This window comes from Neofelis nebulosa, chromosome 10, assembly GCF_028018385.1.
Source record: "Neofelis nebulosa isolate mNeoNeb1 chromosome 10, mNeoNeb1.pri, whole genome shotgun sequence".
In the NCBI taxonomy this organism is placed as follows: Eukaryota; Metazoa; Chordata; class Mammalia; order Carnivora; family Felidae; genus Neofelis; species Neofelis nebulosa.
Genome location: NC_080791.1, coordinates 114,929,512 through 114,942,442, shown reverse-complemented (window position 1 = coordinate 114,942,442; position 12,931 = coordinate 114,929,512). Strand labels below are relative to the sequence as shown.

At 68.2% G+C, this 12,931-nt stretch overlaps 1 protein-coding gene across 1 annotated transcript in view; it reads right to left on the bottom strand.

Annotated features, from left to right (window-relative positions):
* The window catches only part of LOC131486718 (mucin-19-like), a 31,509-nt gene extending 18,964 nt beyond the window's left edge, over positions 1-12,545 (bottom strand). Inside the window, exons 1-28 of the mRNA XM_058686599.1 lie at positions 12,281-12,545; positions 10,117-10,347; positions 9,216-9,278; positions 8,584-8,824; positions 8,387-8,513; positions 8,134-8,224; positions 7,876-8,057; positions 7,572-7,779; positions 7,298-7,420; positions 6,928-7,048; positions 6,628-6,766; positions 6,442-6,546; positions 6,213-6,285; positions 5,987-6,124; positions 5,607-5,768; positions 5,423-5,517; positions 5,200-5,332; positions 4,810-5,059; positions 4,668-4,720; positions 4,457-4,566; positions 3,876-4,027; positions 3,587-3,728; positions 3,397-3,507; positions 2,815-3,000; positions 2,499-2,738; positions 2,248-2,404; positions 1,961-2,101; positions 1,714-1,776 (exon numbers count right to left, since the gene is read on the bottom strand). Coding sequence (XP_058542582.1) covers positions 1,714-1,776; positions 1,961-2,101; positions 2,248-2,404; positions 2,499-2,738; positions 2,815-3,000; positions 3,397-3,507; positions 3,587-3,728; positions 3,876-4,027; positions 4,457-4,566; positions 4,668-4,720; positions 4,810-5,059; positions 5,200-5,332; positions 5,423-5,517; positions 5,607-5,768; positions 5,987-6,124; positions 6,213-6,285; positions 6,442-6,546; positions 6,628-6,766; positions 6,928-7,048; positions 7,298-7,420; positions 7,572-7,779; positions 7,876-8,057; positions 8,134-8,224; positions 8,387-8,513; positions 8,584-8,824; positions 9,216-9,278; positions 10,117-10,347; positions 12,281-12,545 — 4,102 coding nt within the window. The remainder of the gene's footprint in view (positions 1-1,713; positions 1,777-1,960; positions 2,102-2,247; positions 2,405-2,498; positions 2,739-2,814; positions 3,001-3,396; positions 3,508-3,586; positions 3,729-3,875; positions 4,028-4,456; positions 4,567-4,667; positions 4,721-4,809; positions 5,060-5,199; positions 5,333-5,422; positions 5,518-5,606; positions 5,769-5,986; positions 6,125-6,212; positions 6,286-6,441; positions 6,547-6,627; positions 6,767-6,927; positions 7,049-7,297; positions 7,421-7,571; positions 7,780-7,875; positions 8,058-8,133; positions 8,225-8,386; positions 8,514-8,583; positions 8,825-9,215; positions 9,279-10,116; positions 10,348-12,280) is intronic.
* Between the last annotated feature and the right edge of the window lie 386 nt (positions 12,546-12,931).

The following is a 12,931-nucleotide window of genomic DNA, read 5'->3' as shown; positions in this document are numbered from 1 at the left end:
GGGGTGGGTCTCTGATGCTGGTGTTGAGAAGCTGAGCGGCTGCAGTTAGGGCGCCGCGCTTGAGCCTGGGGGTTCGATGGGCACCCCCTCGTGACCCGACCTCACCTGCCTCCCTCCCATGCAGCCCCTTGCCGCTTCCATCCTGTTTCTGGGTATGTGTTGTGCCTAGTCTTTTGGGGCCTGTCACGTGGAGGCGTCCTTACGTGGGGGCCCCGTGGAAGTCTCTGACGTTTGTGGGATCGGCGGTACTGGTGTGGTCTGCTCTGTGGCCCGAGCTGTGGATTGCGTGGCTGAGCTCAGCGTGAACGTTGTGGGGTTCCTTGTGGCCTGTGTCACCGTGGATCCTGTGGCCGTTGACTTGATAGAGGCTGTTGGGGCTGGTGCTGAGGTGGCCCGTGTGGTGATGGCAGAGGTGGTTCGAGGAGAGTCTGCAGGGGGCAGAGCCCAGAACATCCCTCCAGCCCTGCCCCCACTCTCCCTGCTGATTCTGAGGTCCCTGCACCCCTCGGGAGGGCTCTGTCTCCCCTGTCCTCGCCCCTCTCATTCCCATGTGCTACTGTGACTGGCTCTGGCTTGAGTGGCTTTGGCGGTGTTTTCATTGACCGCGTGGCCGCTGGGCCATTGACTGTCCATCCACCCACCCTTTCTAATGGGACACGAGGTGTGTCGGCCGCCAGGAGGCCTTCTGCTGTGCCGGGTGGGGTGGGCAGCATGCCGGGCCAGTGCCTGTTGCAGGGGCCCGTCTCAGTGGCGTGTCGTACGTATCTTCTATCAATAGTGTAAGGTGGAAGGGAATGGTCACGTTCTGTGACAAGGTTTTCCTAGAATGAGTCTTTTGTGGAAACCGAGGGCCACCCCGAAGCAGGGATTCTGTGCTAAGGATGCAACTTTCTGGAAAGTTCTCTCAGTCCTGAGGTGTGGGGCCCCTCCCCCAATCCGCACCCTGAGCTCCCCGTCAGCCTTGGTGTTCTCAGTGGCTGCTTAGGCTGCGGTGGGCCAGGGGGCAGAGGCTTAAATGTCCCTTCCCCTGTGACCTCACTGGTCCCCCTGTGCAGAGCAGCCCCAGGGACGGTCCTGGCGAGCTCCCTGCCCCATCCCCCACACACTGGCTGCGGATGCAGGGACAGGATTGTCTACCACGGGTCTGGGCACCCGACCCGACAGACACAGCCCCGCCGAGCTGGCGGGGAGCTGGGGGAGAGCGCCCTTCCCCTTGGCACCTAGGGCGTGTGCGATCACCTGTGGTGGGCCCGGGCGTGGCGGGTGGCGGCACTGCAAGAAAAGGAACGGTGAAGAGGGTCTGCCCCCCGCCTCGTGCAGCTACAGACCCCGGGGGACGAAGCCGCCACAGAGGTGCCCAGGTCCCTGCTTTTCGTCTGCCTCTGTCTGCACCTTTTTCCGTCCCGTCCCATGATGAGGCGGTCGTCTGGGCGACCTGGTGCTGAATTCCCAGCGGATTCCCGGTCCACGCCCACACCCCCCAGCAGGGTGGCAGGGTTGGGTCTGGGGGACCGGGTGGGTTGATGTTTGGGGAGGAGGAAGGGAGGCTGATGCTTTTCCTGTTTGTACTGACCGGGCTCAGACTGCCAGGGTCTCCGGGAGCCTCAGCTGGGAGGTCGCAAGAAGGATGTGCGGGGTCTGGGGGGCACGGGGTGGGGGGGGGGCTTGGGAGGGGGGCTTGGGAGGGGGCCTTGGGTGGCCGATGGGGCTTACCACAGGGAACGCAGCTCCCCTCGCTGTGGTCGAAGTACTCGTGCCGGGAGCAGTTGTAGCAGCCTGGGGAGCGGGTTGCAGAGAAGATGGTCTGGAGGGCCCCGCCCCTCTGTGTCTCCAGCCTGTCCCGGCGTCACCGCGGAAGCCTGGACACAGGCCCCCCCACCCCCCGGCCGCGTCCCCAGCCCCCGACACCCCGTTCTCCTCCCGGCGCATCCTCTGCCCAGACCTCTTTCTTGGCCCGTACCTTCGATGTTGGCGTCCGGGACGCTCTGCGGGCTCCCGGGGCAGAGGCACGGCTGGTAGTGCCACGTGCAGCTGGTGTCCTGGCTTTGTGCGGGCGCACTGTCCCCCGACGTGTGGCCGTTGTAGAAATCGCAGTAGACGGCTGGGGGAAGGGGCGTCCGTCAGGCCTTTGGTGCCCCGGTCGGGGGGGCCCGAACGCGGGTCCGGGGGGAGGGGCCGCCCGTACCCGCGCCCGCCCGGGGAGAGCACTGCACGCGGGCGGCCTTGCCGACAGGGCAGGGCACTCACGGCAGAAGTCGGGGGTCCTCCAGTCCACACACACGCCCTTGTCCAGGCAGGCCTTGGCGTAGGCGGCCACCGCGTCGCACAGGCACTCGCAGTCCCCGCTGGTGTCGCAGCCACACGTGTCTCGCACGCAGGCCTCATAGTAGGGCAGGCGGTACACCTGTGGGAAGGGGCCCTCAGAGCCTGCCCGGCGCGCCCGCCTGGGCCGGGGTCCGAGGAGCGCACTGGGGGGGGCGCCGGGGGCGGGGGCCCACCTGGCTGTGGCAGGCAGCGAAGGTCTGGCTGTTGATGATGTTGCAGGTGCGCTCTGCCCACGCGTGGCGGAAGGCGTTGAGGCTGCAGGGGTCCAGCGTGAGGCCGGCGTCTCCGCACAGGGGGCTGTCTTTCCACGAGTTGACGAATTCCAGCTCGTCGGACGCCACGTACTTGCTGCGCGTCTCAAAGTCGTCTTTCATGTTCCCGTTGTAGTTGCCGCACAAGCCGCACAGCGCGTCCTGCGGGGGTCTGGCGTCAGGCCGGGCGCCGCCCCTGCCCCGCGGGCCGCCCCGGGCCTTGGGGCAGCGCCTGTACCTGGGCAGCACGCGTGATCTTGATGTAGACGGTCATGTGCTTGTTCCAGACGAGGGTCAGGTTGTACCTGCTACCGACGGTGACGTCCAGCACCAGGTTCAGGGAGCCGGTTTGCACCCGGAAGTGAACGTGAGGGTCCCCCCCGCTGACCGTGTACGTCCTGTCCGCCAGCACTATGGTCAGGTCCTGTGGGGCGGGGCTGTCATGAGGCGGCCTGTCCCCAGTGCTTGGCGGCCGCCAGATGTCACCGGGCTCCACGTCCCCTGCCCGGGGCTCTCTGAGGCAGTGTGGACACGCATTGGGCCAGTGCCTGCCAGAGGCCAGTTCTGTGCTGGGGGCCTGCCCTCTGGAATTTGGGCAGAACATTCCAGAGCGTGGTGGAAACCGAACCCGGGGCTGAGGATCGAGCTTCTGGGAAAAGCACCCCCCCCCCCCCCCCCCCCCGCCCCTTAGCACCGCTATGTAGCTCCGGGGGCTCCTGCCGCCCACCACGCAGACGGCAGGGGTCTGGGGGTGCCCAGCGGGCCAGGACCTGGGGTTCTGGTGGCTGAAGTGTGAGGAGGCCCCACCCGGCCTGCTCACCCCCAGGAAGATCTTGACGGCCCGGGAGCAGGTGACACCTGACTTCCCACACACGACGTTCTCTGTCAGGACTTTGAAGGTGGGTCGGGAGCTGTTGGCCCCGCAGCCGTCCTGTGGGGAGGGGGTGCTGAGGAGCCTGCCCAGCGGCCCCCGTGGCGCCCACTGCCCACGGCCCAGGGCGGGGCCTTACCGTGGTCAGGACGTAGCTGCAGCTGCCATCGAACGTGAAGCGCTGCCCGTCAAAGGTGACCACGTGGCCCTCCCCGTACAAGGTGCAGGTAGACGAGCACCGGGCGCTCTGCCAGCACGTCCACCTCCCCCCCGAGCAGGTGCTGGGGAGAGAAGCTGGCGATGTGGCGTTCCAGGGGGTCCCAGGCCCTACGTGCGTTCCCGCTGGGCCCCGACCTTGGTGGGGTTGGTGGGAGACCCCGGGGACACCTCCGGGCCACCGGCACCTCCGGGGTCAGGTTGTGGCTTACCACGTCTTACAGTCAGTGTGGAGTTGGGCGCCCCGGGGGTAGGAGACCCCAGCAAACTCGCATGGACACTCCTCAGGGGGTACACACTGCCCCCTGGTGTTCTCGTAGAGGCCCTCGGCACAGACGCAGCCAGGCTCGCACTTGGTGGGCACCTGTACGGAGAGGGCCAGCGGTCCCTGGGAGGAGGACGGCCTTGCCTGCTGCTGCCAGAGGGCCCTGGGCCCTCCTGAGACCCCCGGTATTCCTCCCAGTCTGTCCCCCGTGGCCACACCTGCTCCACGCCCTTCTCTTAGCAAGGTCCTGGTGCTTCTGTGTCACTGCTGAGCGGTGACATCCCCTCCCTGAGTGGTGGGAGGCCTGGCCACCAGGGCCACTCATGACCCTCTCAGCCCCCTTTGGGCACCAGCCACCCTCGTCACGGGCTGGCGGGGACAGAGGGACAGCGTGACCCTGCCTTCCCTGGGGATTTTGCGAAAATCCTCTCGTGGTCCAGGGAGAGGCCCTGGGTGGCGTCCGCCACAGGCTGTCCAGGGGGGTCTACCCTCGGGGGACCTCCCTTGTCCCTCTGCCCCAAGCCTTACGCAGGGGATGCCACTGGCCAGCATCTGGCACGTGGGGGCACAGGCTGCCCCAAATGTGTTCTCCGAAGACTGGTTGCAGGACTGGAAGGTCTTGGGGGCCGAGCAGGTGGCTGCAGGGAAGTTGGGGGGTGGTGGAGCAGAGGTGAGGCCGGCTTAGAGGGGCCACGGCACGTGGCTGTCCAGTCCCACCGGCCTCTGCACAGCTACGTACCCAGGAGCATCTGCGGCCGCCCTGGGCAGCTCAGCCTCCCGTTGATGCAGTAGCTGCGAGAGGGGGGCTGTGTGAGTGCGCTGGCCCTGGCTGGGGGCCGCGGGCTAGGGTGGGCCGGCTCCCCTGGGGACCCCTTGCTCACCAGATGACGCCGTTGACCATGGCAGACTGGTCCGCTCGGATGAACTTGGAGCCGTCCAGGAGGCAGGGGCACTGGGCCTTGCGCACGCACCGGGCCTCGTGGTCGAGGTAGGTGCCCTCGGGGCAATTACAGCCGTCCATGGGCACGGCACTCGGGTGGCACTCGGCAGCGCGGTCGGACAGTGAGAGGCACGTGCGGCCGCAGGCCCGGCTGTCGTAGCCGAATGTCTGGTTGCCCGTGCAGGGGGTGGCTGTGGGGGCGCTGGGGTCAGGCCCTCGGGGGGGTGGCTGGGTGGAACTGGGCGGGACCCCGTTGTGACCCATGCCCCCCCTCCCCCCTCCCCGCATGCCCTGGGCCCCTCCCACCCCTGCCTGCGCCCGCCACACGCACTGCAGTTGTCCACGCCGCTTCTCCAGCCCCGTAGCAGGACGCCCCGTGTGGCACACGCTCGGGCATAGTCACTCAGGGCGGCGCAGATGTGGAGGAGGGTCTCCTCGTAGTTGCAGGCCTGGTACACGCACCTCTGCGGGTGGACAGGGCATGGTAGCCGGGAGACCCCCGACCCCCAGGGCCCACCCCCTGGGCCCCCCACTGGCCCGCAGGCCCTGCCCACCTTGTAGAAGGGCCTGGGGTTCACCGTGGCATGGCACTTCTCGAACACCGTGCCCTCCCTCACCAGCACTGAGCAGCGGGTCTCTGCACACACCTCTGGGGGGACAGGGGCGGCATGGGTCTTGGGCTTACCCAGCCTGGGCCTCGTGCCCACCCGCGGATCTCCCCCGGGGCCTGGCACTTACTGTTGAGCTGGCTCATGGAGCAGGGGTCAGTCTCACGCTCAAGCGAGGCTGGGCAGTTCCCGGTCCGCCAGGAATCCACAAAGAGCGAGGCAGTGCCCTCAACGATGCCCGTGCTGGCCATGAAGTCGTCGGTCGTGTCCCCGTTGAAGGTGCCACAGAGCCCTGCACCGGCCGGGCTGTGAGGCGGGGAGCCAGCCTGCTCCCCTGCCCTGCCCCAAACTTCAAAGCCCGTCTCCTCCCATCACCATGCCCTGGGCATGAGGCTGTCACTGGCTGCCACCTGGGAGGGCCAGCCTGGGGCCGTGAGCGCTGAACGAGCAAGACTCTCTTGGGCCCTTTCCCTGCTCTGGCCAAGCCGGGCAGGCCAGGGAGGGGCTCACCTGTGGTCTGGCCTCTGAACTGGGGCCCGACGGTGACGTACGCCTGGAACACGGGCTTTAGCTGGATCACGAGCTCCAGCCCGAAGGTGGTGGCCATCTGGAGGTGGGTGGACGTCTGCCTGAAGACTGTGATGTTGCCTGGGGGGACAGGGGGCTCAGGAAGCAGCCCACTTTGGGCCTGTCTCCCAGTGCGGCCCTAGGTGCTGGGCAGGGGCTAAAGACGTACGAGCCTTGTACGGGAGCCACTTGGTATTTCCTTTGTTGGTGAGGACCTCGTCCTGAGAAATCACGATTTTGTCCTGGAGGGAGGGTGGCCTGAGTCATGGGGGTGCCAGGAGCGGGGGGTGGCCTTCCCTCCTGCCAGGCCGGATGAAGCAGGAGCTGGGACGTAGCAGGGATGCAGATGCTTGGGAACCCGGGGTGAGTACAGCAGCCGCGTGACAGGGTGGCCTTACCTGGCTGGACTTGTAGATGACAGCAGCTAGGGCGGTCTCCGAGTGAGAACGCCCGGACTTGTCGTACAAGGCCATGAGGGACCCCCCGTCGGGGAGCTGCGGGCTCTAGGAGGGGGATGTGGCTCAGCACAGATGGCCCGGGGGTGCTCGGTGTGACCCTCCCACCCCCGCTGTGGCGTGTCCTACCTGCAGGAGGATGTAGGTGCAGGTGCCGTGGAAGCGGTAAGGCCTGGCATCGAACGTGGTGACAAAGGAGCCGCCTTCCAGGGAGCAGCGTCGGGGGCAGGGCTGCTCTGTGCACTTCCACTGGCCCATGGTACACTGGCTGCAGACCGGGAGGGGGTGACCCAGCCGGCACCCCCGGCCGCTCCAGGCTGGCAGAGCTGGCTGCCTCCGGGGCTGAGGTTGCCCCTTATATAAACCCTGTGTCCCGCCCCCCACGGCTCCGTCTTGCCCGTGTGCCCTGGCAAGCCGTCCGGCACTTACCAGGTCTGGCAGGCGGATGTCATGACCTCCCCAGGGGCGTAGACCACCCCGCTGAGCACACAGGGGCACTGGGTGACCGGCACGCAGGTGTGGTTTTTGGAGATGTCATCGAGAACCGTATCTGCAGGAGAGGGCTTTCCTAGGCCCGGGGCTGGATGCCCTCCCACGCCCTCGCCGGGCAGTCCTCCCCGGCTCCCGTCCCTCTGTTCCCTGACCCCGTCCCCCGCTTGCACTTGCAGCCACCCTCCCCTCGAGCCAGGGTGCCCAGACCCAGGTGCTGCTCCTGGTCGGATCCGGTGCCGTGTGTTCTGGCGCTCTCTTGGACCCCCCCCCCCGCCCCCGCCCCCAGCGACCTCCCCCCTGCCCTCACCTCCTGGGCAGAAGCAGCCGAAGGTGCAGAAGCTGGAGCAGGCGTGCTGGGGGTTGGAGCAGGTCCTGACGCAGGCCTCGCCGCACTCCCGGTACACCTGGTTGGCCTCGCACTGGCCCAAGGCTGCAGGCACGCGCGGCCTCCGTGAGAGCCCGCCCCTCCTGCCCTGCCCCGCCCAGGGCTTAGCCCAGCCCTCCTCCGCCCGCTCTCCTTCGTCTCACAGACATGGGGGGGGGGGGGGCGGCGCACGGGGGGGCCTTTCCCCGGGACTCACAGCAGAGGCCGGGGCCCCGCCAGTTGCTGACGGCCTGGCCAGCCATGCTGCACTGGCGTGAGTACTCAGACAGCGTCGCACAGCTACAGTCCCGCCGGCCTGGCGGGACGCACGCGGCCATGTCCACCTGGCAGCTCAGCACGAATGTCTCTTTGGGCACGTTGCACTCGGGGGACACCAGGGTCAGCAGCTGGCTGCAGGTCTGGGCCTGGGCAGAGGGCCATTCGGGGTTTTGGGGGTCAAGGCCGATCCCACACCAGCCTTAGAAGGCTAGGGGTGTCGTTGGCCTCGGAGAGCCCCTCACACTCCACCGGCCGGCCCCGACCGTGGCTGAAGGGCTACCGCGGCCCCTGGGGGTCCCCGTCACCTCACGTACGTGCTCTGCCTGTGGGACCCAGGGGCTGGGGACGGCCTCGTAGGTGCAGATCTCGTTGGGGTCATCCAGCGTCTGGAGGGCGGCATACATGCGGGGTTCCAGGGGTTTGCCTAGGGGTGGGGGGCGGAGCAGGGTCAGCACCATGGGGCCGGGCCTCGGGGGGTCTGGGCCCCGGCCCCCACCTACCTTCCTCACTCAGAAACTCGTCCGTCCGCTCGCCGTTGAAGTCTCCACAGAGACCGCACAGCCTGCCCCTGTGCCGCTTCTCTACGAGCACCTGCGGTGGCGGGTGGGCGGGCGGGCACCGCCGTCAGGGGGGCCCCGGGACCCTCGCCGCACGGGTGGGGTGAGCCCGGGCCCGCCCGGGCTCCCGGTCAGCGCCCCGCCCTGGGAGGACCGGCCCCCGGCCCCCACCCCCCACCCCGGCCGCCGTCCTCACCATGAGGTGGGTGCCTGGGCCCCACGTGACCACCAGCTCCAGCTCTAGCTGCTTGGTCACCAGCTGCACGCTCTGGCCGAAGGGTGTTATCCGGAGCCCGTTACTGGTGTAGGGCAGGCTGACGACCCTGTGGGACGAGAGTGGTCAGGGACAGCCCCCTTGCCCGCCCAGCCTCCCACCCCAGCCACGTGGCCTACCCCACATCCTTGACGGAGATGACTGCCTTCCGCACGGTGACCACAGAGGCCCCCAGCTCCACAATGATCCGGGAGATGCTCCCGCTGGGCTCCCGCCGTAGCTGGACGCTGAAGGTGGGCGACGCGTCTTTGCAGGTGGCAGAGAAGATGTAGTTGCAGGTTCCCGGGAAGTCATACACGTGGCCGTCGAAAGTGGAGAAGTGTCCGGCCCCCCATGTGGAGCACCAGCCCTTGTCTGAGCCTGTGCGGGCAGCGGACAGCGTCTTGGGGCCCTGTGTCCACCTGGCTGATGGGGCCCCCGGCTAAGTTCCAGGCCCTCCTGGTGTGGGCGGGAAAGAGGCCCTGCCCGCCCCGCAGTCCCAAGCCAGCTGTGGGCTGGGTCTGCCTCCCAAGCCTTACAGGAACTGAGGCATCAGCCCCGGGGTCTGCCGGGCACAGAGCCGCAGCTCGGCACCCACGCGGGCACCTGCCCCCTCCGGCTGCGTGGGCCCGTTTCCCTCCAGGCGAGGGGCCGGCTGAGACTTTGCGGAGCTGGGTTCCCCTCAGGGAAACCCCAGACCACGGCTGCCCTGCGGCCTCGGTGCTCCGGACAGCTCTGCAGGACGGGACGGGAGGCTGGCTGTGGCCCTCACCTGTCTTTGGGGAGTCCTGCAGCCTCTGGAGGCCCGGGTGCACAAAGGAGGTGTCGTCTAGGCCTGTGTGGGCAGAGGCCGCGGTCAGCACCGCCCCGGGTGTGCGGCTCGGCCAGGAGCCGTGTGGCGGGAGCTCAGAGCCTGCTGGCTCCGGCTCTCCTCCTCACGCCCTCTGAGCAGCCCGGCTGGCTCAGCCACGTGTGTCACACGTGCACGGGGTCCCTGCGCGGGCAGGCCAGTGCACGTGCATGTGTGGAAAGGCAAGGAGCGGGGCCTGAGGGCCAGGAGATGGCAGTCGGGGGTGCTGGGAGGACGGAGAGGCCCCTGGGGGAACGAGAGGTGTGCGGCCCCGTGCCGGTCCTGTGGGCGGAGTGGGGCGAGGGGTCCCTGTGCCCCGCCGCACCTGCGGTCTGCCTGCCGGGCTCCCAGCACTCACGCTGCAGGTGCCCCCCAGGTGGAACAGCGAGAGCCCCCCACACAGGACAGACAGGCTGCCTGGCTCCCCTGTGGACCCCGGGCGGGAGGGGCCTTGTGGTCGCTGAGCAGGAGGTCGCGAGGCGACCTGGGGAGGGAGCGGCCCCCTGACAGCACAGGGCTAGGCCTCGGAGGCGAGCCGGCCTGGAGTCGGTGGGCGGCTGTCCGGGCTGTCCTTCCGTCTGGCTGCACCCCACCCACCGTGCTCCCAGGGGTGAGGTCCAGAGTCCCCGGGGGGCTACCCTGTCTACCAGCCGCCCAAAGTGGCTGCGTTCCTACTTCCTCTCTCCCTGTCAACCTCTTAGTCTTGGGATCGTGGTGACCGTAACTAGAGAAACGCCCGGTGAAGACGGTCATGTGACCGCCAGGGGCAGGAGTCGCTGACCCCGCTGGCGACTCCAAGCGCAGCTGGAGTCGGGGGCCTCACCTGTGGGCCGTGGCCTCCTCGGCTCTCCCCCCCCTGCCGTGCTCCCAGTGCCTCCGTCCCCCAGACCCACTCGGGCCCTCAGTTCTGCCGAGGCTCCCACCTGCTTCAGCAGCCTGTGCAGCTTGTTGGGGTTCCTGATCCTGCCCCCTCCCCGTGCTCCCTCTGCCTCTGGCTCCGCCGTGTTTCTGGGTCTCGGGGCGATGCCGGGGGATGGGGACAACTGCCCGGTGGCTGAGGGGGTCCCCAGATGGGGCAGGTGGCATAGAGGCTGTGTTGCTCTAGTTCCAATGGGCTAGTGACACTTGGTCTCCTGGGCCTCTTCCCTCCACGGTGTCCCCCACACGGGTCCCCATCTCTGCCCCTCCTCTCAGTTCACCACCGCCCCCAGGACAGGTCCGGCTGTATCCTCTGCCCCACCCCCCACAGTGGGTCACTCCCTGGTCCCCCCCCCCCCCCTTGCAGTGGCTACTCCACCAGCTCCTTGTCCCCCCCACCCCCACCAGCCTCACTGAAGCCCTCTGGCTCTGTGTCAGCCACGGCCCCCACCACTGGCAGCGGAGGCTCCCTTGAGGCACACTCAGGAGGCAGGCCAGGGGGCCCTCTGCACTTCCCGCTCAGAATCCCAGGACAGGCATGGCCCCTGCCCTGGACCCACGGGGTCCAGGGCGGGCAGCTCTGCCCTCCCAACCGTTCTCAGCCCCGCAGGTCACAGCGCCGCCAGAGCACGTGCTGTCCCTTCTACAAGCTGGGAGACCCTGCGCGCCCCTGCCCGTTCCGTCTCCACCCCGGCCTGCCTCAGGAGCCTTCTTCCTGTACCTGCCCCAAGTCCCCAGCACCCCCAAGGCCCCTGCGTCTGACCTTGTGCTCTTTGAGTCTCTGGTCCAGGAGGGCAGGGCCCGCCTTTCAGCACCCTCACGCGAGTTGGTGCTCAAAGGGCGTTTGCCGAAACGTGATGGATGGGGTCTGTGGCACTCACAGCTGGACCCCCATGGCTCGACATCCACTCGTCACACCTGCAGGCCTGCACCCCACCCCGGCTGGCTCCCGGGTGCCCCCCTTCTCGTCCTGGTTCTGGGTCCAGGTCTCAGAGGGGACATGCCCGGGCAAGTGGCCTTGGCTGGCCAGGGGTCCTGAGTGCTCAGAGCCACGAGGGTGAGGGACAGGCTTCATGGGAGGGAAGGGGCGGGGCGGGCCGAGGGGAGACCCACGGGGCTCAGGAGTTCATGGCCCACGCCCAGTATCTACACTCAGGGTCCCCGGCCGAGGGCCCGCCGAGGAGGGAGCAGCCGACCAAGGATTAAGGAGAGAGAAGAAACCAGTCATGCTGGGCTCGGGCAGAGAGAGGCCCAGAGGGCTTGGTGCCCGCAGTCTCTGGGCCACCATGGGACCCCTTGGGGCTGGCGCCTTTCCAGGCTTGGGGGCAGGAGTGAAGGCTGTGCTCAGCCTGTGGCATCGGGGGGGTCTGGGGTGGTTACCAGCAACCGGAGGTGGGGGTGAGGGGAGGGGGAAAGGGACCCCTGCTCCTTGGGCCTGGCTGGGAAGATGGGGCGGGAGGAAGCGGCGGCCCTGTCTGAGCCTCTGCAACGGTGGTGGTGGCGGCCCTGGGCCCTGACATGTGCCCCCTTCCGGCCCCGCTTCCTTAATCCTTACGGTAGCCCCACGAGGGGGGGCATGTTTCCTCCACTTTTACGGGCAGCGAAACTGAGGCCTAGAGCCCACTTTGTGGCTCGTCTGTTCATAGGACCCAGTGGAGCTGGGGTCTCCAGCTGGGCCCTTTGGCTCCAGCACCCGTGAGGCCGCTGCCCTGCTCCCTACACCCTACAGCGCTCTCAGGTCCTGGGGCCCAGTGTGGAGAGAGGAGCCCCGGGCAGCACCGTCCTGCCCAGCACGCCCGCATCTCGCTGCACGCACGCCTGTTGAAGAGACTGTGTGTCCCCGAGGGACCCCTGCCCTGCCGCAGCCCAGCGTCCTTTCTTGGCCACTGTGCCCAGGGCAGGGGTGAGTGGCAGCCTGCTCTCTGGCAGAGGCCCGGGTCTTGGCGAGTGGGGGGCAGCTACAGAGCAGGGAGGGGCCTCCGCTCCAGCGACGTCCTTGCGGCCAGCCTGACACCGGGGCAGCGGGCGTCTGTCCGCCCCTGTGGCGCGGCCTGCGGGCCCCCACTCACCGGCGCCGAGCAGGGCTCCCCCGCAGGACAGGAGCAGCAGGAGCCGAGGCCCCAGCATGATGCGTGAGGAGAGGTCACCGCTGGACCCGGCCCCTCCCGTCGCGGACACCGGGCAGGCTCCCTGCACCTGTGTGCAGCCCGAGTGGCCGGCCCCGGACGCCTTATGTAGTGGCTGCAGGCCCCGCCCCTGCCTCACCCACTGGGCACCGGGGTGGCCAGACAGGACTTGCCCTTCGGAAAGCTCTTTGGTGGGCGGTAGCCCCATTATCGCTGGCCTCCAGGCAGGGGCCAGCATGGGCCCTCCAGAGCCTTGCAGACATGTCCTGTGTTTGCTCCAGGCTGAGGTGGCGGGGGCACCATCAGCCACACCTTGGGGGCTGAGAGGGTGCTCGCCCCGGGCGTGCAGGGAGGCTCCTGGGCACCGTTCGTCCCTGGCGGGGGAGCCCAAAGTGCTCGGATGGTCCCTGGGGTGGACTCCACCCTCATCCAGACCCTAGCACCCCCAGAGGTGCCAGCCTGCCCAGCCCCACCCCTGCCTGGGAGCAAAGACCACCCAGTGGAAGGACCACATTTTGGGGTGGGGCCATCACTGACAGCAGCAGGCCTTGGGACACCTCCCCGGGGCCGATACCACCCCAAAGCACAGGGGCC